The 22,166-nt window shown below is 33.4% G+C and overlaps 1 protein-coding gene and 1 long non-coding RNA gene across 2 annotated transcripts; both read left to right on the top strand.

Annotated features, from left to right (window-relative positions):
* The first annotated feature begins 3,760 nt into the window (after nt 1–3,760).
* LOC134701735 (uncharacterized) lies at nt 3,761–12,756 on the top strand. The gene is made up of 4 exons (XR_010104190.1): nt 3,761–3,887; nt 8,882–9,019; nt 10,213–10,322; nt 12,636–12,756. It is a non-coding gene; the product is annotated as an uncharacterized LOC134701735 (long non-coding RNA).
* A 455-nt stretch (nt 12,757–13,211) lies between these two features.
* LOC134701738 (myotubularin-related protein 9-like) lies at nt 13,212–21,478 on the top strand. Its single transcript, XM_063562883.1, has 8 exons — nt 13,212–13,458; nt 14,682–14,784; nt 15,122–15,260; nt 18,069–18,153; nt 18,738–18,807; nt 19,529–19,628; nt 20,022–20,149; nt 21,289–21,478. Exons 1-8 carry the CDS (start codon nt 13,212–13,214, stop codon nt 21,371–21,373), a joined length of 957 nt encoding a protein of 318 aa, XP_063418953.1. The 3' UTR covers nt 21,374–21,478.
* Nucleotides 21,479–22,166: the final 688 nt, after the last annotated feature.

Genomic DNA, 22,166 nt, shown 5'->3' with positions numbered 1-22,166 from the left:
AATATATTATAAAAAAAAAGAACAAATTTACCCGAGAATGCTACTACCACTACTACCAATATGATGCTAGCTAGGTTGTTTTAATACATCTGTACTAGCTGCCTACTGATGACTCGGTTCTGAGTGTAAATGGTCCTTCAACTATGCAGGGAAAAATTATAAGGCATATCTAGGCTTATCAATTTCTAAAACAATATTTCATCGTACATGTTTGAAATTTTTAAACAACCACAGAAATTTTTGCAGTTGAAATACATATATGTATCCTGTCGTCGTCTTCCCAAGACGGATGGTTTCCAGATAATAACTTCAGTATAAGTAAAAAGGAAGCCTTAAAATTATAACATACTGTGGATTCATTTATTTTCGATGGTACCAATTTTTGTGGATTAAAGAAAGTTTGCATTTTTGTGGATATTTAATTTCATGGTTTTGCCGAAGTCTGCATACAAGCCTATAGAAATTTTGTTAATCGTTGAACATTTAATTTCGTGGTAAGACTCTAGCCACAAAAGCCACGAAAATTGGTATCCAAAGAATAATAATGCATCCACAGTAATATTTATAATCATAAAAGGAAGCCTGGGATTGTTTTGGGGGGTTATATATATAGTCCCTAATGTTTAGGAATTAAGGTTCCAAAGGTGACCAAAACAAGCATTAATCTAGTGTCCGTACAAAAAGTTGTGTATAAGTATTTCAATTGTTCTGAAATTGTACCATAATATTGAATACCATAAGTAGAAGGTTGAGGTCTATTTTGTGGGTTATGGGTCAAACAGTCTAGGAATTAAGGGCCAAAAACAAACATTTTTGTAGATTCCAGACAATAAATTTGAGTTATTTCTTTGTCCAGAATGGTTGCTGAATTACCTAAAACCAATGCTTTATGAAATCTTCTTTAAAAATTGGAGTTTAGATTTCTCTGTCCATAATAGTAGTTGAATCAACTTAAAATATAATGCTATACATGTATATACACTATACAATGCAAAATTCACTTTACTACCAACTGATAAATTTAAGCAGTCTTTAATAGCCATTCAGTGATTACAAGCACTTTGATTATCATTCTAGGGTTATGCCCTTTCACAAATGGAAAAATTTCTCAAGTTTGTCTCAACTAAATTTAGTGAAATGTGTATATAATGCTAATTACCTCTAAACTCAGTTTAAGTTCAATTTTTGGCAGCTTCACTTTATGTACCTTTTTAACGTTATATGCTAGCGGGGGCATCATCACCATGACTGTATGACATTTATATTTTAATACTTAATGTTTTATTAAAATGAGTAGTTGAATAATTATTGTTGCAAACTCCATTAGAAATTTGATTTGAGATCATTTTTATACCACCACAAAAATTGGAAACTTTTTAGTTGTACATTTGTATCACGTTGGCGTCATCGTCTTCATCCAAAGACATTTGGTTTTAGCACTCTAACTTGAGTAAAAGTCAATAGAAATATATGAAATTTAGACACAAGGTTTATGACCATGGAAGGAAGGCTGGGATTGATTTTGGGTATTTTGGTCTCAACAGTTTAGGAAAAAGGGCCCAAATTTAGCATTGTTCTTGGTTTTTGCTCTATAACTCAAGTATTAGTAAACAGAAATCTATGATATTTTAACATAAGGTCTATGGCCACACAAGGAGGGTTGGAATAGATTTTGGTAGTTTTAGTCCCAACAGGGTAGGATTTAGGAACCAAAAACAGGTCCCAAATAAGCATTTTTCTTGTTTTTTTTAACAATACCTTTAGCATAAGTTAATAGAAATCTATAAAGGTTTATGACCACAAAAGGAAGGTTTGGATTATTTTTGGGAGTTTTGGTCCCAAGGAATAAGGGGCCAAAATTAAACTTTGTTTGCTTTCATAAAAAAAATGAATTATTGTGCTTCTTTGATATGCCAAATCTAACGTGTTAAGATTCTTAATTTTTGGTCCTGTTTTTAAATTGATCTACATTAAGGTCCAAAGGGTCCAAATTTAAAATCAGCTTGATTTTAACAAAAATTGAATTTTTGGGGTTCTTTGATATGGTGAGTCTTAACATGTACTTAGATTTTTGATTATGGGCCCAGTTTTCAAGTTGGTCCGATCAAAATTGAATTCTTCAGGTTCTATGATATTCTGAATTTAACCATGTATTTAGATTTTGGATATTGGACCAAAATAGGTAAATGTCCAATTTAAAATTTTTAAGTTGAAGTTCTTTATAGACCACATTCAATCTGTGTCAGAAACCTATGTTGTGTCAACTATTTAACCACAATCCAAATTCAGAGCTTTATCTAGCTTGAATGTTGTGTCCATACTAGCCCCAACAGTTCAGGTTTCCACCTCTGCAGTCGTATAAAGCAGCACCCTGCGGAGTATCTGTTCCATTCATTTGTTTTTTTCTTAATTTGTGTGAATTAACATTGTTTATACAGTAAATGCTAATTACTACACTTGCATACCACAACAAATACTGTATTGGTACATGTATCACTTATATTTGTATCCATATAACAAAACAAAAAATGAAAAGGAATAATTTTGCAATACCTTTTGAGTACTAAATAGCTTTTTAGGTATTTAGACATATTTTAAGACTTATTAAGTAGATGTTGATGATATCTGCTTGACATGCTTCAAATTCGATCAGATTACTTTTGGAGCAGTTATGAGTCTTTGAAGCATGCTCACAAAGGTTCTTTTGGTGAAATCATTTTTATTTTGGTCAAAATTTTTCTTTGCTTCGACCAGCTTTGGAGGAGATATAAAGAATTGATATAAATCAGCACAGAGGTTTACTTCCGATCTTATTTAGCCCCAATAATCATGTCAGACTTAAGCCATTGTCATTACTTAAAACCAATAAATGTATTCTAATCTGAGGAAGAAATTCGACATTTTAAATTTTTTTTTTTACTAATGATACTGACGATCCACCACAAAGTAATGTAAATATTATAGAACCATACCAATAGTAAGCAAATACATATAAAAAAAGATGAGGTATGATTGCCAATGAGACAATTCTCCACAAGAGACCAAATCGACACAGAAATTAACAATTCCCAGCTATAAAATGTATCCAAAACCAAAGATGTAGAACATGTTCTATCATAATCATTTGGTAACTAATGTAATTACTGTCTCCCCATGTCTGTATTGAACATAAAAAAATATCAAATAAATAACACTCCTAATGCTCAGATTGGTTGTCACCGTGCAACACAGTTATTAACACCATATAGGAAAAACATAGAACTTTATTGTCATAAGACACTGTCAAACATCCAAACACACTATCCACACTCATCTGTGTCCACACTTGTTTAATATATAAATATAGATATTTCAACTCCAAAGCATGGCACCCCATTAATTGGCACGTCAGGCGTCATTCATAGTATTTTGTAGTACTACCATTATACCGACCTTGACTAACCGGCAGGTAGTAAATAAATCTAGGTCACAGGATGCCATATAAATAATACGGGGAACCTATTCAAATAAATCTATTGCGGGCGATTGCGTATCAGCTGTGGGTTGAAATACTCTGTATATTTAACTTTATTTTATCTATGAATTGGTATCGGGCTAGCAGACGTAAGATTAACTTTGTATATAGTCTTACTTAGGAAGCGCACATTTATTTATTCCACAACCCACTCCCCCATAGTAAATAGTGAGCAATTATACGGCACTTCATTGGTTGACTGCATTCTTTTCCCACGGTACGCACATGCGTGGTTCATGTAAACAAATGGCAGTCTGAGACTGACAAACAGTCAAGAAAAAAAAGGAGAGAAAATGGCACAAGGGAAGCTGCACCTTGACGATGGATATACCGCAATACACTATATAATCCCTTTACAAAAAAAAACACAAAGGTGAGAAAGTGGGACATTCAAATTCTTGTTTTGGCCCATATGGTATACGGTCGTTCCGGCCCCAAGACGTTTCGTCCCACGTCGATCCGGGCCGAATCCAAATAATTCTGCCGTTTTGAACCGGTAGGTCTTTTCACAACCGCACACCGCCGAACACCCCAAAATGTTATTATTTTGTCTTTTATCGTTATCAATGTGAATTAAATATAATATTCAAGTCATTAATTCAACAAATCAGAAGATTTAAAGTCCAAATATCTACAGAAAACAGAAAGGAAGAGTCTTATAACACCCCACTTTTTGAACTCCGCTGACCCTCATGGACACCTCAAATATACTTTTTTTTCCATTATCTTCTTCTAACTCTTCTATAAAATAGCTGTACCAATAATAATAAAAGAGAAAAATATCAAAATCTAACCAATGAACAGAGATCCAGGATACTTGAACTGATGAATATATTGGAATTTTATAACACACATATAAATCTAAGACTACTGTAACACATGTGTTATAGTAGTCTCAGACATAATGTAATCCGGAAAGTGATGAATCTATAGATTTTCGATTTTAACATAAAAATGATGCCCATAAAAATTGAAAAATTGATTAAATTATAATGTAATTTAATTTATTTTTATCATTTTATTGTATAATATCAAAGTTTTTCTTAGTGGTTTGTGGTTTTTCAGGTGTGCAGTGGTGTTTTGTGGTGAAAAGACCCACCCGTTGTGAAAGGCTTAATTAATCTTACCTTGTAATTAGAATTTTGATTTTGGGCCATGTTTTCAAGTGTGTCCAAATTGGGTTGAAAATTAAGCTTTGATTGATTTCAATAAGATAAGATACAAAGCAATGTATTACAATGATTATTATAATATATTGTTACAATATTGAAACAAAATGACACAAATCATAAACATGGTGAATCTAATAATATATTTAGGCCCATTTTTCAAATTGGTCCACATCTGGATCCAAAGGGTTCAAAATTAAACTTGTTTGATTTTATCAAAAATTGAATGGTAGGGGTTTTTGCCATGGCAAAAATAAAAATATATTTGTGGTTCTAGTTACCATGGTTACATCTTTAAAAAATAAGGTTCACCGTTCGGTAGGTAGGCAATTTTTTTTATTTGGATTATCCAAATCTGGAAAAAAATCGTGCATTCTCAGTCCGATTCCGGAACTATCATGATTATACACACACCTACCAGAAGTTTGCCATTTTCTATATGTTTGATTGTAAAATAATCAGGATTTTTCTAGTTTGTTCTTATGTTGTACCGTTACACCTCTGTCCCAGGTTAGGGGAGAGTTTGTTCTTATGTTGTACCATTACACCACTGTCCCAGGTTAGGGGAGGGTTGGCCCATCTTCAAACTGGTTTAACCCTGTCACATTTTATATCACTGTATATGTGCGTAACCCAAGTCGGGAGCCTACATGTTCTATAATCATGGTAACCCAAGTCGGGAGCCTACACGTCCTATAATCATGGTAACCCAAGTCGGGAGCCTACATGTCCTATAATCATGGTAACCCAAGTCGGGAGCCTACATGTACTGTAATCATGGTAACCAAGTCGGGAGCCTACATGTCCTATAATCATGGTAACCCAAGTCGGGAGCCTACATGTCCTATAATCATGGTAACCCAAGTCGGGAGCCTACATGTCCTATAATCATGGTAACCCAAGTCGGGAGCCTACATGTCCTATAATCATGGTAACCCAAGTCGGGAGCCTACATGTCCTATAATCATGGTAACCCAAGTCGGGAGCCTGTAATAATGGTAATCATAGCAATTAAGTGGTTGTCGTTTTTTGCTGTTTCTTTTATATTTGTCTTTCATTTATTGTTTAACATAGTTGTTCTTATGTTGTGCTATTACATCACTATCCCAGTTAAGGGGGAGGGTTAATGATACCAACAAACTTGTTTAACCCTGCCACATTCTGTATGTGCCTGTCCTAAGTCAGGGGCTTGTAATTCAGTGGTTGTCGTTTGTTGCTGTACATGTATATCATATAAAAAAGAAGATGTGGTATGATTTGCCAATGAGACAACTATCCTCAAAAGACCAAAAACATTAACAACTATACATGTAGGTCACTGTACGGCCTTCAACAATGAGCAAAGCATTTGTTTTTCATTCATTATTTTGTATCAAATTAAATCAGGGTGTTTTTTTTCTCGTTCTTTATGTCCCGCAACAAAATGTCGGAGGGGGGGGGGGGGGTTGCATATTCATTTACCCCTGTCCGTCTGTTTGTCCGAATTAGGATACATTGTTTGTCCAGCTATCTCCTCCTACAGTTTTGGAGGTACAACTTTAATATTTTGTAGGATGTTCATACACAAAATGAAGGTGTGCATGTGGCCACAGGATTTAGATTTTTTTCAAATATTCTGAAAATGACAGGAAGTTGGACTTTGTCATTTTTTTGGAACTATTGTAAGCGCACTTTCATTCTGCCATGTATTTATTCCAGGTAACTGTTTTTCTCTAGAGAATATTGGATGTAAAAAGTGTGAAAGCATTGATCTTGATATCGTTGTTTTGTTTATCAGTTTATGTTAGACCGGTTTATTGTTTACATAAATAACATGAATAAATGGGTTGAAATTAAAACGATTTTCAAGGAACCAGTTTAATCTAGTAAATAATATTGATGATGATGAGGAGGATGTTTTTATAACTCAAAATACTGTATCAATGATCAGGACATTGAACTTGATATAAACCAAATTTAACATTTGTTTAAAGAGCAGATTTGTTTTTACATTAAGTTTCATAGAAGCATCCTTTGATATTGACATAGAAGATATGATTTTATATCCAAGTCAACCGAAAAGCAAATACACAGAAAAACTTCTGCAATTCAATAAATATTAATATTACAATTAGTGAAAATTTAAAAGCTATGATTTTATAGATTTGCATAGAAAAATTATTTAAATCTTATTCGTTGATAAGCATTATTGTGTTATCGTGTGTTCAAATGAGTACTTATCACTCCAGCAATGTATGAATCTAAAGCACTAGTGTAATTGATCCCGGTATAAAATAACTAGTGCAATCATTCCAGTACAAAATCACTAGTGTAATCATTCCTTGTTTAAAAACACTAGTGTGAACATTCCTTGGATGAAAACTCTCCACTTTTTACTTTTTAAATCAACTATGCAAGTTTCAAATAAACTAAAAACTATAAAGCCACGTTTTATATATATTTTCCCTTCAAAAAAAACTTTTTAGAATCTTATAATTACTGGTGGATGTTTTACACTGGAAGCGGATAGAAAACCTTGTCAATGTTCGTTGGTGGATAAAAATCAATGGGGATTTTCTTCATCCGGATAAACAACACTAGTCAAACCACTATAACACTAGCTGCACAAAGAGATCCTGGTTTGTCCCTCTATCTCCTCCTACAGTTACATCATCATACACAAAGAGATCATGGTTTGTCCCACTATCTCCTCCTACAGTTACATCATCATACACAAAGAGATCATGGTTTGTCCCGCTATCTCCTCCTACAGTTACATCATCATACATAAAGAGATCATGGTTTGTCTGGCTATCTCCTCCTACAGTTACATCATCATACATAAAGAGATCATGGTTTGTCCCGCTATCTCCTCCTACAGTTACATCATCATACACAAAGAGATCATGGTTTGTCCCGCTATCTCCTCCTACAGTTACATCATCATACATAAAGAGATCATGGTTTGTCTGGCTATCTCCTCCTACAGTTACATCATCATACACAAAGAGATCATGGTTTGTCTGGCTATCTCCTCCTACAGTTACATCATCATACACAAAGAGATCATGGTTTGTCCCGCTATCTCCTCCTACAGTTACATCATCATACACAAAGAGATCATGGTTTGTCCCGCTATCTCCTCCTACAGTTACATCATCATACATCAGTGTTAAATTTATAATTTCCTATGGTCAGGCGGGGGCATCATTTGTGTCTTACAGATAGAGTAACAATTTAAAGTTGTATGCCAACATCACTGTTTGTCAAATCTAAAATATGTGGAACTATACTCATGCATATGGCAGAGCAGAAAAGGGGAGTGGGGCATTGTCCATATCTAGTTTGTTTTACATTTGTCATTTCATGGCCTTTTATAGCTGACTATGCGGTACAGGTTTTACTCATTGTTGAAGGCCTTACTGCATGAACTGTGACCTATAGTTGTTAGTTTCTGTGTCATTTGGTCTCTTGTGGAGGCATTACTAGCCTGACTAGAGTTTTCTACCACATCTTGTTTATACATCTGTACATGTGATATGTGATAATGATGTTGCACAGTGTATTATGTTTTTATTTAATTCTGGCAAGAATTTTTGCAATTTTAGCCGTAGTGGATACTTCTATCAAATGGAAATTCAGATGACAGAAGTCTGTCAAAATGGAATTGTTCAAAATTTATTTTTCAGAAATGGAAATGTCTAGGGTCAGGGGTTTGAACTAGGGTCGGTCAGATTGGTTAAACTGGAACTCACATATATTTTCATTTGGCCTTTGTTGAATTACTTATATTTTATCAATTTCATTTTATTTTTTACATTAAGAGTTACTTCCCTTACAATGTGTTATGACTGTGATGGGATTTTTTTCTCTCTCGCTGTTATCGGAAAAAAAGCTTTTCATTTAGCATTTCTTAAAATGATCAGGGTCTAAGTAGCACTATTTGTAAAAATGGCCGGCTTATATAAAAATGTCTACTAGTGTACTCCCTGTTTGGTTGATAAAATCCAACCATAAATCTGATATACAAACGTTCATGACAGTTTCCCAAAATAATTCCCTATACTACCGACCTTTTTTTTTTGGGGCCATGCCACAGAAAATACACTTATTTTTTGTTGTTGGCCTAATTACATTTGGAATTGTCTTCACATTGTAATTATTTTGAGTCTTTCTCTCCTCATTTTCATATGATTCTTACTTATTTCTTTAATTTCAGGGAGCCTTTGTTGCACATATCCTGAATACCTCAAGATGGTGACAGATTGGTACTGAAGACAGATCTAACCTGCTGCTGTGATTGGTGTTTAACTCAGTCCAACAGCGAGTCCAACATTACCATATACTTTCCTGTCTGGTTAGTTGGTAGTAATTTCTTTGTACAGTGAGAAAAATTTAGAACAATATATACAATGTGTACTTATCCTCTGTTCTCTACAACCTAATCCTCTTTGTTATTTTTATTGGACTTATTATGGTAAATCGTTGCACCTCCATCTGTCTGTCGTCAGCATGTCGGACAATAACTCAAAAATGTATTCACCAATTTTCATGAAACTTTAGTGAATCGTTTATTTTGATTTTTATAAATTTTAGATTTAACGTTTAAGTTATGGGATTTTATTCCGGAAAAATGGCAGATTTCCAGTTTTCTTACTATAACTCAATAATGCTTTGAACAATTTTCATGAAAGTTTGGTGAATTGTTTATATATATTGACAATATATAGCGGCCCTAAACTATATAGTAGAATCATCCCTGTCATTCTTTCATGTCCCAGTGAAGAAATCCAATACACACTACAGATATACTCATTGGGGATATACTTTCAGGGTTCTTGAATGTTTAATCCACAGTACTTCATTTTGGTTAATATGGACATAATGGTTTAATCTACTTTCTCTTTCCCAGGTGGCACTTGTTTTCTTTTCTTATGTGTCCCTAAAAGTGAGATGAGGTCACTGTTGTATTTAAAAAGCATTGCCAAAAAGTAAAATCACAAAAATACTGAACTTAGAGGAAAATCAATTTGGAAAATCCATAATCACATGGCAAAATCAATAACAAAACGCATCAAAAACGAATGGACAAGAACTGTCATATTCCGGACTTTGTACAGGCATTTTCAAATGTAGAAAATGGTGGATTAAACCTGGTTTTATAGCGCTAACCCTCTCACTTTAATGACAGTCTCGTCAAATTCCGTTATATTTACATTGTGGAAATATTTTTAATTCCAATATGAATTACCTCCCTTATATCATACAAAAATTACAAATTTGTTCTCTTTTATTACTTGTATTATCCTGAAATTTAAATCTGCTTAGTTTTTGGTAAATTTAATGTTGATTTTAAAATGTACTTGTTAGTCACCTATTTCACTTCTATATAAAATAAATTTATTGTTTGAATAGATCGTCATAACTTCTTATGATCTCTAAACTTATATGTAGAAATGGTATTTTATTTGTATTTATTCATATTTTGGTAATTTCTAATTACAAGAGACATTTATGAAGTAATTTATTCTTATTTTTTTGTTATAATAGGAACCTTTACAGATTTTTCCTGATTTTGTTCCCTTCAGCATAGAGAAGTCAGAAGAAGACCTATCATCTTTAGGACCAGTTGAAGATTTCCTCCACTTTGTATTTTTTGAGTGAGTTGTGGTTCTTTTTCTTAAAATTTAAGAGTCAATGTTTCCTCAGATCTTTTCTGGTCTTATATATGGATTGTGTCCTTTATTGAAGGAATATTTATTTCCTTTTTTTAATTTTGTCACAGGCTTAGCAAAATAAAAAATAACACTTGCAGACTACTTTAAAATGACTTTCTAAATGAATTAAAATAGTGATTTTATTGTAAAACACAAAATAATATCTTAATATAGACATTGTCATTGCTGAGAGACTGACTCTGAGATAAGGCACTCGATTTGTTATTTACTGACTCAGAGATAAGGCACTCAATTTGTTATTAGCCTCAAATTTTCATCCAACACCAGCATCACCTTTAAGTATAGTAAGTGTACTGTAATGTCAGGACTGATGTAAACAAACACTGTCATGGAATGCATCTCAGTACACATTTATTTTGAATGAAGTTGCCTTTTTTTTTTAAAACTTTTATGCATCTTCTCTGACATAAAAACTGCAAAAATAGGTGAAATAATGCTACAGTACACATTTTTATGTAAAGATATAAATGTGTACTGAGATGCATTCCATGACAGTGTTCCTATTTTCAGCAATAAGCTTTACTTATAAAAATTATGCATTGTGCTTTATCAAATAATTTTTTAATATATATTTGATATAAGAAAAGACATGCATGTATCTGACGATATATTGAAATATGGATTGAAAGTCAGAATGAAGTTGTCAGAATGGTTTTATTAGTTGAAGAGTAGATAACATGAACAATATCAGTAATAAATTAGGGTTACTCCCCTTACCATGAAATTTCTAAGGCAACTGTAACAAACACAAAATTAAGATTGGCTTTATTTTGTATCATTCATGTATCTGCACTAAAAAACATATATTAATTGAACAAGTATTGAAGAGGTCTAGGTTAAAATGAAATTCATTGGGTTTGTTTATTTTTTTTTTATAAATCACAAATTTTTAGAAATATTATTTTGTCTTATGACTTTAACAAACAAACTGTGTGTAGGTATAAGATGCATTCTTAGTGTCAAAATTGAGGAAAAAATAAGCTTTTATTGTCCCCTGCGCAAAGCGTTGCGGGGGACATGCAAATACTGGGTGTCTGTCCTGGCCGTCTTGTTAGCGCTCTCATGGGTACAATTCTTGCCAGATTTTTATAAAACTTATTCTATAGGTTAATATCAGCAATATCTCAGACAAGTTCTATCATGGTGGCGATCGACTATTTTTATACCCCCGCTGTAGCGGAGGGGGCATTAAGTTTTACCCTTGTCTGTACGTAGGTACGTACGGGTGTACGTCCCAAAATTGGTTTCTGTTCTCTAACTTGAGTTTGCCTCAACCAAATGTTATAAAACTTATACACAATGCTTATAACCACAAAACACAAATCAAGTTTGAATTTTGGTGGCATCACTTTAACTGTTCTAGAGTTGTGTCCCTTTATAAATGGAAAAAATGCAAAGTTTTTAGTTTCCGTCCCTCTGTACGTCCCAAAATTGGTTTCTGTTCTCTAACTTAAGTTTGCCTCAACCAAATGTTACCAAAACTTATACATAATGCTTATTACGACAAAACACAGATCAGGTTTGAATTTTGGTGGCTTCACTTTAACTGTTCTGGAGTTATGTCCCTTTGTAAATGAAAACATTACAAAATTTTAAGTTTCTGTTCTCTAACTTAAGTTTGCCTCTACCAAATAATATAAAACTTATACATAATGCTTATTACGAGAAAACACAGATCAAGTTTGAATTTTGGTGGCTTCACGTTAACTGTTCTGGAGTTATGCCCCTTTATAAATTGAAAAATTGCAAAATATATAGTTTCCGTTCTCTAACTTAAATTTGCCTCAACCTAATGTTATGAAACTTATACACAATACTTATAACCACAAAACTCAGATCAAGTACAAATTTGGGTAGCGTCACTTTTATTGTTTTTGAGTTATGTCCCTTTATAATGTATGCAAGCGGGGGCTTCATCTGTGTCCCTGGGGACACATTCTCCATTTATTAAAAGAGTTATGTCCCTTGGAAATATTAAATTGATGGAAATGGCTTTGCGAGTTCTCTCACATGTAAAATTCTTGCCAGATATTTATAAAATTTATAAAAATTCTACTCTAGGTTAATATCAGCAATATCTCGGACAAGTTCTATAATGATAGCCTATCGCCGTAAGTTTTACCCCTGTCTGTCTATAAAAAAATGATGTAGCAGTTTTTGTGCATTACATTAAAATGTTCCAGCGTTGCCCATGCTGATATGTCAGTTTTTTAGTCTGTAATGTCTCAATTTCAGCGTCTCTTGACAACACCAGTAGTATGGACAAATGGTTATCAAAGTTAGAATCCAGTAACTGGTTATCGCATGTCAAAGATATAGTAAAGTGTGCTTGTACTGTAGCAAAGAAGTATAGATTCTGAAGGTATGATTCTAATGTATACTTGCACTGTAAAATTGAGAATGGAAATGGGGAATGTGTCAAAGAGACAACAACCCGACAAAATAAAAAACAACAGCAGAAGGTCACCAACAGGTCTTCAATGTAGCGAGAAATTCCCGCACCTGGAGGCGTCCTTCAGCTGGCCCCTAAACAAATATATACTAGTCCAGTGATGATGAACGCCATACTAATATCCAAATTGTACACAAGAAACTAAAATTAAAATAATACAAGACTAACAAAGGCCAGAGGCTCCTGACTTGGGACAGGCGCAAAAATGCGGCGGGGTTAAACATGTTTGTGAGATCTCAGTCCTCCCCCTATACCTCTAACCAATGTAGAAAAGTAAACGCATAACAATACGCACATTAAAATTCAGTTCAAGAGAAGTCCGAGTAGCACAGTGTATAGATTCTGAAGGTATGATTCAAATGTGTACTTCAACTACTGTAGCACAGTGTATAGATTCTGAAGGTATGATTCTAATGTGTACTTGTACTGTAGCACAGTGTATAGATTCTGAAGGTATGATTGTAATGTGTACTTGTACTGTAGCACAGTGTATGGATTCTGGAGGTATGATTGTAATGTGTATTTGTACTGTAGCACAGTGTATAAATTCTGAAGTTATGATTCTAATGTGTACTTGTACTGTAGCACAGTGTATAGATTCTGAAGGTATGATTGTAATGTGGAATCTGATGTACAGTAGTTGTCGTTTGTTTATGTAATTTATACGTGTTTCTCGTTTCTTGTTTTTTTTATATAGATTAGACTTAGTTTTCCCGTCTGAATGGTTTTACACTAGTAATTTTAGGGCCCTTTATAGCTTGTTAATTGGTGTGAGCCAAGGCTCCGTGTTGAAGGCTGTATTTACCTATAATGGTTTACTTTTTTAAATTGTTATTTGGATGTAGAGTTGTCTCATTGGCACTCACACCACATCTTCCTATATCTATTGTACCATTTGGGGGGAGGGGAAATATTTTCTCATTTCAGATTTCAGAAATTAAAAAGAAAATTTTCAAATATTTTTTTTTTGCAAAAAAAAGGATGGCGGGTTAGGTTAAAAGATTTTTTGTGTGTGTGTTGGGGGAGTGTTCAATATGCAACAACATAATGTATTGCACAAAAGCATAAATTGAATATAAATTCAAATTATATTACCAATTCTAAGTTCTTTGACTACAGTTATTCTGTGTCAGAAAACTATTTGTATCAAATATTTAATTACAATCCAAATTCAGACCTGTATCAAGCGCGAATATTGTGTCCATTTTTGCCCCAACTGTTAAGGGTTGGACCTCTGCGGTCATAACCAGCTGCGCTCAGGTGAGCAATCAATTGTTTTACAGGGCTTCAGTATTGGTTCATGGATCTGAGGGATTTGATACAACACAGGATTACCTCCCCTGTGCTAGTCCATCACTCTTTAATTGAGTTTTTGTTGTTGTATTTTACAGGGGCTTCAGTATTGGTCCATGGATCTGAGGGATTTGATACAACACAGGATTACCTCCCCTGTGCTAGTCCATCACTCTTTAATTGAGTTTTTGTTGTTATATTTTTACAGGGGCTTCAGTATTGGTCCATGGATCTGAGGGATTTGATACAACACAGGATTACCTCCCCTGTACTAGTCAATCACTCTATAATTGAGTTATTGTTGTTGTATTTTACAGGGGCTTCAGTATTGGTCCATGGATCTGAGGGATTTGATACAACACAGGATTACCTCCCCTGTGCTAGTCCATCACTCTTAAATTGAATTTTTGTTGTTGTATTTTACAGGGGCTTCAGTATTGGTCCATGGATCTGAGGGATTTGATACAACACAGGATTACCTCCCCTGTGCTAGTCCATCACACTATAATTGAGTTTTTGTTGTTGTATTTTTACAGGGGCTTCAGTATTGGTCCATGGATCTGAGGGATTTGATACAACTTTACAGGTTACCTCCCTTGTACAACTTATATTGGACCATGACTGTAGGACCATTAATGGGTAAACAATTTTAGATTATTTGGTCTTTTTTCAAGCAGTTAAATGCAGCTTTTTTTAAATATTACTTTATGCAAACCACAATTGTATATTTGTTTAATTTTTAATGTCAGGTGACTTAAATGAATAAAAATGAAACAATCAGTTATATTTTTCCTTAATGAAAGAATATGCTACAATGTGACACAACTAAAATTTTATTTCATTGTAAAGACCTGTCATTTTACATGTTTATTTGCTTTATAGCTTTAAGCCATTATTGCAGGGCATGAATGGTTGAATTAAAATATTTGTTTGATGACCTTTGACCAAAGTTGGTCCTAATCTTATTTATTTATAGATTTGAAGCCTTAGTAGAACGTGAATGGTTACAAGGAGGACATCCATTTGCTGACCGCTGTTCCAAATCGGCATTTGCCATCACTAAACAGAGAAGTGAATCTCCTATTTTTCTTCTCTTTTTAGATTGTGTCTGGCAGGTTAGTATAATCATAGTTTTCTCAATAGATTAATATTCCATGGCACATAAAGCAAATACTATAAACTATTTTGAATTGAATATTTCATGGCAAATGAATTATAGTCCAGTCAAACTCAGTTTGAACCTCAAACTAATTGCAACAGAAAATGTGTAAGTTCTTATCTATAGCATTTAGCCCCAAATATACACTGAAAAAAGTCCCATAAAATCTTGCTTTAGGAAAACTCAAAATCAGCATTTTTAATTTCCTATGGAAATTAACATTGGAAAGGGAGATAACTCCACAAAAATGAATCTTTTTAGCTCACCTGGCCCAAAGGCCAAGAGAGCTTTTCTCATCACTTGGCGTCACACATCTGGCGTCATCCGTCGTCGTTAACTTTTACAAAAATCTTCTCCTCTGAAACTACTGGGCCAAAGTTAACTAAACTTGGCCACAATCATCATTGGGGTATCTAGTTATTAAATGTGTCCGGTAACCCTGCCAACCAACCAAGATGGTCGCCATGGCTAAAAATAGAACATAGGGGTAAAATGTAGATTTTGACTTATAACTCTGAAACCAAAGCATTCAGATAAAATCTGACATGAAGTTAAATTGTTTATTAGGTCATGATCTATCTGCCCTGAAATTTTCAGATGAATCGGACAATCCAGCATTTTGTTGCTGGGTTGCTGCCCCTGAATTGGTAATTTTAAGAAAATTTTACAGCTTTTGATTATTATCTTGAATACTATTATGGATAGAGATAAACTGTAAACAGCAATAATGTACAGCAAAGTAAGAGCTACAAATAATTCTTTTTAGGTTAGTTTATAGATATTAGGTATGCAGTTGTACATTTTGTATTGGAATTATTATTCTTGAGGAGGGTTATAGGGACCTGCACATTCAGTCATGATCCACTGACTTTGAATGCTTTGAGGATTTACATGTTAAAGTTTTGCAATTTTAATTTCAATATTTGCGTTGTGCATATATATAGGTGTAATACCACCAAATCAAGGTAGGTCACATCCGGATGTATATGAAATAAGGTCGAAAAAAATATTCCCTGGCCTTGAATTTGACAGTTGTAGGTAATTAATCCTACATTTTATTGCAGTAAAACATTTCTGTTTCATAAAGTCTTGGGTATTTCAAAGCACCATTATTTTTTTATTTGGGATTTCTATAGCATATTTTGTAGACTTGAGGTTACATGGTTACTAAACCTTGTACACAGATTAAATAAGGGGAGAAATTTGATTGGTTAACTTCCAGTGATGGTTATTTTTATGCCCCACCTACGATAGTAGAGGGGCATTATGTTTTCTGGTCTGTGGCCCGTTCGTTCGTTCGTCCGTCTGTGCGTCCGTCTGTGCGTCCGTTCGTCCGTTCAGGTTAAAGTTTTTGGTCAAGGTAGTTTTTGATGAAGCTGAAGTCCAATCAGCTTGAAACTTAGTACACTTGTTGCTTATGATATGATCTTTCTAATTTTAAAGCCAAATTAGACTTTGACCCCAATTTCACGGTCCACTGGACATAAAAAATGAAAGTGGGAATTTCAGGTTAAAGTTTTTGGTCAAGGTAGTTTTTGATGAAGCTGAAGTCCAATCAACTTGAAACTTAATACACTTGTTGCTTATGATATGATCTTTCTAATTTTAAAGCCAAATTAGACTTTTGACCCCAATTTCACCGTCCACTGAACATAGAAAATGAAAGTGGGAATTTCAGGTTAAAGTTTTTGGTCAAGGTAGTTTTTGATGAAGCTGAAGTCCAATCAACTTGAAACTTAATACACTTGTTGCTTATGATATGATCTTTCTAATTTTAAAGCCAAATTAGACTTTTGACTCCAATTTCACGGTCCACTGAACATAGAAAATGAAAGTTGGAATTTCAGGTTAAAGTTTTTGGTCAAGGTAGTTTTTGATAAAATTGAAGTCCAATCAACTTGAAACTTAGTACACATGTTCCCTATAATATAATCTTTCTTATTTTAATGCCAAATTAGATTATTACCCAATTTCAAGGTCCACTGAACATAGAAAATGAAAGTTGGAATTTCAGGTTAAAGTTTTTGGTCAAGGTAGTTTTTGATAAAATTGAAGTCCAATCAACTTGAAACTTAGTACACATGTTCCCTATAATATAATCTTTCTTATTTTAATGCCAAATTAGATTATTACCCAATTTCACGGTCCACTGAACATAGAAAATGAAAGTGAGAATTTCAGGTTAAAGTTTTTGGTCAAGGTAGTTTTTGATAAAATTGAAGTCCAATCAACTTGAAACTTAGTACACATGTTCCCTATAATATAATCTTTCTTATTTTAATGCCAAATTAGATTATTACTCAATTTCACGGTCCATGGAACATGGAAAAGGATAGTGCAAGTGGGGCATCCGTGTACTTTGGACACATTCTTGTCTTATATGCAATGAAATGTTATGTGAAATTTCTTATTTAGTACTGGACAGGATAAAACTTTACTCATGCCAAGTATTTCTTTATTTGAAACAAAGATAAATTCTGCACATTTTTTTGAAAAGTGCAAATTTAACAAAGACTAAAAGGGGAAAATCAATGGTGGTATTACACCTATACTCATGAATTTTCACTCTGTGTTTAAGACCCATTGTTGGCCATGGGCTGTTTTCTCTTTAGTCGTGTTGTCTCTTTGAACTATTCACTCTTTCCATTATGATACAAAATGTAACAGAAATGCACATGGACTAAAAATCGATTAAACTATCTTCATGGGTGTCTTAGATACTCAGAAACAGACATTTTATACTGCTGTGTTGTTTACATTGTAGATATGGCAACAGTTTCCTTGTTCATTTGAGTTCAATGAAGAGTTTCTAGTCCTGCTGTTTGAACACACCTACTCCTCACAATTTGGTAAGTAGAAAACAGAAGCTTGCTTCCACTTAATCTTGTTGAACCTCAGAACTACAATGTAATAAGAAGGAGATAAACATCTGCATTTGTCTTTGGAGAAATCATCAGGTAATATAATCTTTAGTCAGAAGTCATCAGGCATAGTAACCTTAATTCTAATGCAATTCGTTTGTAACGATAATTTTTATTGGACGTTCACGTTATTTTGAAGACCATTTATATATAGATTAAATGGTTTTACACTAGTAATTTTTGGGGCCCTTTATAGCTTGTTTTTCGTTGTGAGCCAAGGCTCTGTGATGAAGGATGTTCCTTGACCTATAATGGATTACTTTATAAATTGTTACTTGGATGGAGAGTTGTCTTATTGGCACTCATACCACATTTTCCTATATCCATTTATGAAAAAAATGTATCAGTCATGGGTAAAATATATGTCAATCTAGTGTCAGCCATTAATACCCTATCAACCATGTGTCAGCCGTATATGACATGTGTCAACCAGTTTGTTTGTCCCTGATTTTGTGGTTAAAGGAACAGTCTTTTTGTGCCTGTTGTTATTGGATATTTTGTTCTATTTTTAGGTACATTCCTGTGCAATAATGAGAAGGAAAGAAAAGAGTGTAAATTGTCCTCAAGAACAGTCTCTTTATGGTAATTGAAGAAAAGTATTAACTAAATTATCCTTCATCTAGAAAAAAAACATAAAAGGCTACAACTATCTTGTTTCTAGTCATTATTCGTCAAGAAAGCACTTTGTCCTTTTAAGGTAAAATAGGTTCTGACCCATTTTGGGTGATGATTATATGGTCATTAAAGTTTAAAATTTTCGCAGCTTGAATTGAAAATAAAGATTGAGAAAATATCCTTTTAAGATTTTTCATTTGAAATTGTACATTGTATACCATTTTTGTCTCTCCTTTTTGGCATCACTTTTGTCAACAGCTTTGTAAACAATGGCCTGAAGTTTGTGATTAGGTTACACATGAGATACATGTGAGTTACACATGAGATACATGTGGGCTACACATGAGATACATGTGGGTTACACATGAGATACATGTGGGTTACACATGAGATACAAGTAGGTTACACATGAGATACACGTAGGTTACACATGAGATACATGTGGGTTACACATGAGATACATGTGGGTTACACATGAGATACACCTAGGTTACACATGAGATACATGTAGGTTACACATGAGATACATGTGGGTCACACATGAGATACATGTGTTACTTGTTTACTGTTAAAGTGTTTAAGCACTGAATTGTTGATTAAACTTATTCTTTTAGAACTCTTTAGTTTGAATGCTTGGATTTAAGAATGGCCTTGGTAACATATTTTAATCTTTTAACTTTATTTACAGGACATATTTAGCAAGACCAGAAGTTTTACAGAAGTATCTTAATCCTATGTATGATCCTAATCCTCGAGTTATATGGCCCTCTGTAGCTCCACAAAGTTTGGTATGTAATATAGCATTTATCTTTTAATTTCATATCTGAAGTACCCTATATTTTTTCAGTTTGTGCGTCCATTTGTCTGTCTTTTTGTCCAACCTCATGTTAAAGTTTTTGGTCAAGATAGTTTTTGATGAAGTTGAAGTCCAATTAACTTGAAACTTAGTTCACATGTTTCCTATGCTATGATCTTTCTAATTTTAATGCCAAAGAGTTTTTGCCAAAATTTTACGGTCCACTGAAGTAGTTTGGGTGGGGCATCTGTATTCTATGGACACATTCTTGTTTGTAATAATACTTACTTCTTTACCTGTCGTAAGTGTATTAAATTTTACATCCTCACACACTTTTATCTGATTTCTGTCTATTCAAGATATTCAGTTATTTTTGTTTTTGCAGGTGTTATGGTCTGGGTTATACCAGAGATCAATAATTGACCAATCAAAACAGAAGGAGGCTTGGCAGGAAGTCAGTAAAATTAGAGAGTATGACAAAGAATTAAGGTCAAAGGTCACCAAACTAAGGAGGTAACCATACATACTACATAGTGATATTAAATAGATATAGATATAAAGTTAAAGCTCATATTTGTCTCATTTTGTTGTTTGGTGAAAAATGAAGAAATTATTATACCAAACAACCATTAAACATGATAACCACTGAAAAATAACAGAAGATTGAAGGCAAATAATGATACAGTTATGACTTTTGTGAATTCTGCTCCATGATTCCACATAGCTGTTACCATTTATAAAAATGGCAATATATTTATATAAAAAGTTATGATAATAACTGTAAAGTTTCAATTGCAACCAATCTAACCGTCACCATATGACCTTCAACAATGAGCAAAGCCCATACCCCATAGTCAGCTATAAAAGACCCTGAAATGTCAAATGTAAAACAACTCAAACGAAAATTCTAACGACCTAATTTATGTAAAAAAAAAAAGAATCAAAAAGCAAATATGTAACACAGCAACAGCATTACGGAAGGGTACTTGCACATCCCAACAACAAAAAGACACTAAGTACAGATCTGAAAGTTCTTGCAGACTTGGGACAGACACATAAAAGATAGAATGTGGCAGGTTTAAACATGTAAGTAGGATTTCAACCCTCCCCTAACCTGGAAAGTACAAAATAAGAACGAAGTATAAAAAGCAGTCAAAAAAGGATTAACTCAATAGATGGGTACAAATAGAAATATATCTAACAAAACAAAGGTACTTGTACATTCCACCAACAAAAAGTAAAAATAGGTGTCAGACAAGTTGTATCAACATATTAGATGTCCAATGGGACAAGTGAGCTGATAATCATCAAATTATAATTTATTTCCTTTATTGATGATTTGATGGTAGCAAATTAAGTTTATTGGCTACATGTTAGCCAATCAATGCCATCAGAGCTTAAAATGAATTATTTTTATCTCCATTCTAATGAACTTGACAGAAACCAACGTCAAATCATGCATTTAAAATCCGTCATAAGTTGCCTTTGTTTGCTTATACATTTTCCTAGCATCAATTTTGAATTGACACCATGAAAATTGATAACATATCCAATGAAAATGAACAATGTTGCATTAGAATGATTAATTGGTTGATTGATTTTTGGTTGGTTGTTATTGCTGATAATATATGACTGCTGTTATTTTATTTCAGACAACTTGCCTCATTAGAAAGAGAAGCACTAGGAGTTGGACTGATTCTTCCCTCAGAACTTGGTGTTGATTGTATACCAGAATGAGGTCAATATTCAGGACAAACTTTGCTGGACTAATTTATGATATATATATCTACAGATTTTAAATACCAGGATAGACACTTTCACATTCCATCTTGTCTTATGGATGTAGGTGAAATAAAAAAAATATAGAATTGAAATTGATACTATAAGTTGGAAGTTAAAAAAACCAAAATAAGCTAAAAATATTGATAGGTTATAGAGCTCCTTATCAAGAAATTGATTTTTTTTTAAATTGCAAGAAAACTTTTTAAGGCTGACTAAGACTTTGATATTTTTGCATTGGTATTATTTGGTGGGTCTCGAAAGAACATAATTCTAAAATCTCCTTAAATATTGGTGAATGACTATTAAAGTCTTATATGAACATTAAAATTGGTGTTTTGGAGCAAAATAATTTATCCTGTGTTGAAGGAAAAAAACATCAAATTATCTTTTTACATGGTAGATTAAAAGTAATTATTATAATAATAATGCATTATACTGCAATTTAAAGTCATATAATTAGTTTACAATTCAGCACTGTGAATTTATATAATTTGAACTCTAATAGAGGAATATAAATATTTTCAAGTGACGAAATATTTTTTACAATATGTGCAATATTTAATTGTTGATGTAATCATGTTTATGTATATACTCCTGTGATAAATAATAAAGTTTATTATGTCTGCTATGTCAAAGTGTCAATCAGTGAGACTTAAATGCTGGCCTCTGAATTCCAAACTTTTTCTTAATTCTGCTAGCAACATACAATTGAGTAGTGGCATGTGAATACCAAGGTTGTCCTGTAGAT

This window comes from Mytilus trossulus, unplaced genomic scaffold (genome assembly GCF_036588685.1).
Source record: "Mytilus trossulus isolate FHL-02 unplaced genomic scaffold, PNRI_Mtr1.1.1.hap1 h1tg000262l__unscaffolded, whole genome shotgun sequence".
NCBI lineage: Eukaryota > Metazoa > Mollusca > Bivalvia > Mytilida > Mytilidae > Mytilus > Mytilus trossulus.
Note: the sequence above shows the minus strand (reverse complement) of the source record. Positions and strands in the feature narration are given on the sequence as shown.

Coding starts and splice junctions, on each gene's coding strand:
- LOC134701738 (XM_063562883.1), top strand. CDS start 13,212: ATGTGTACTTCAACTACTGTAGCACAGTGTATAGATTCTGAAGGTATG. Junction 13,459..14,681: donor ACAGTGTATAGATTCTGAAG/GTATGATTGTAA, acceptor GTATTTTTACAG/GGGCTTCAGTATTGGTCCAT. Junction 14,785..15,121: donor GACTGTAGGACCATTAATGG/GTAAACAATTTT, acceptor ATTTATTTATAG/ATTTGAAGCCTTAGTAGAAC.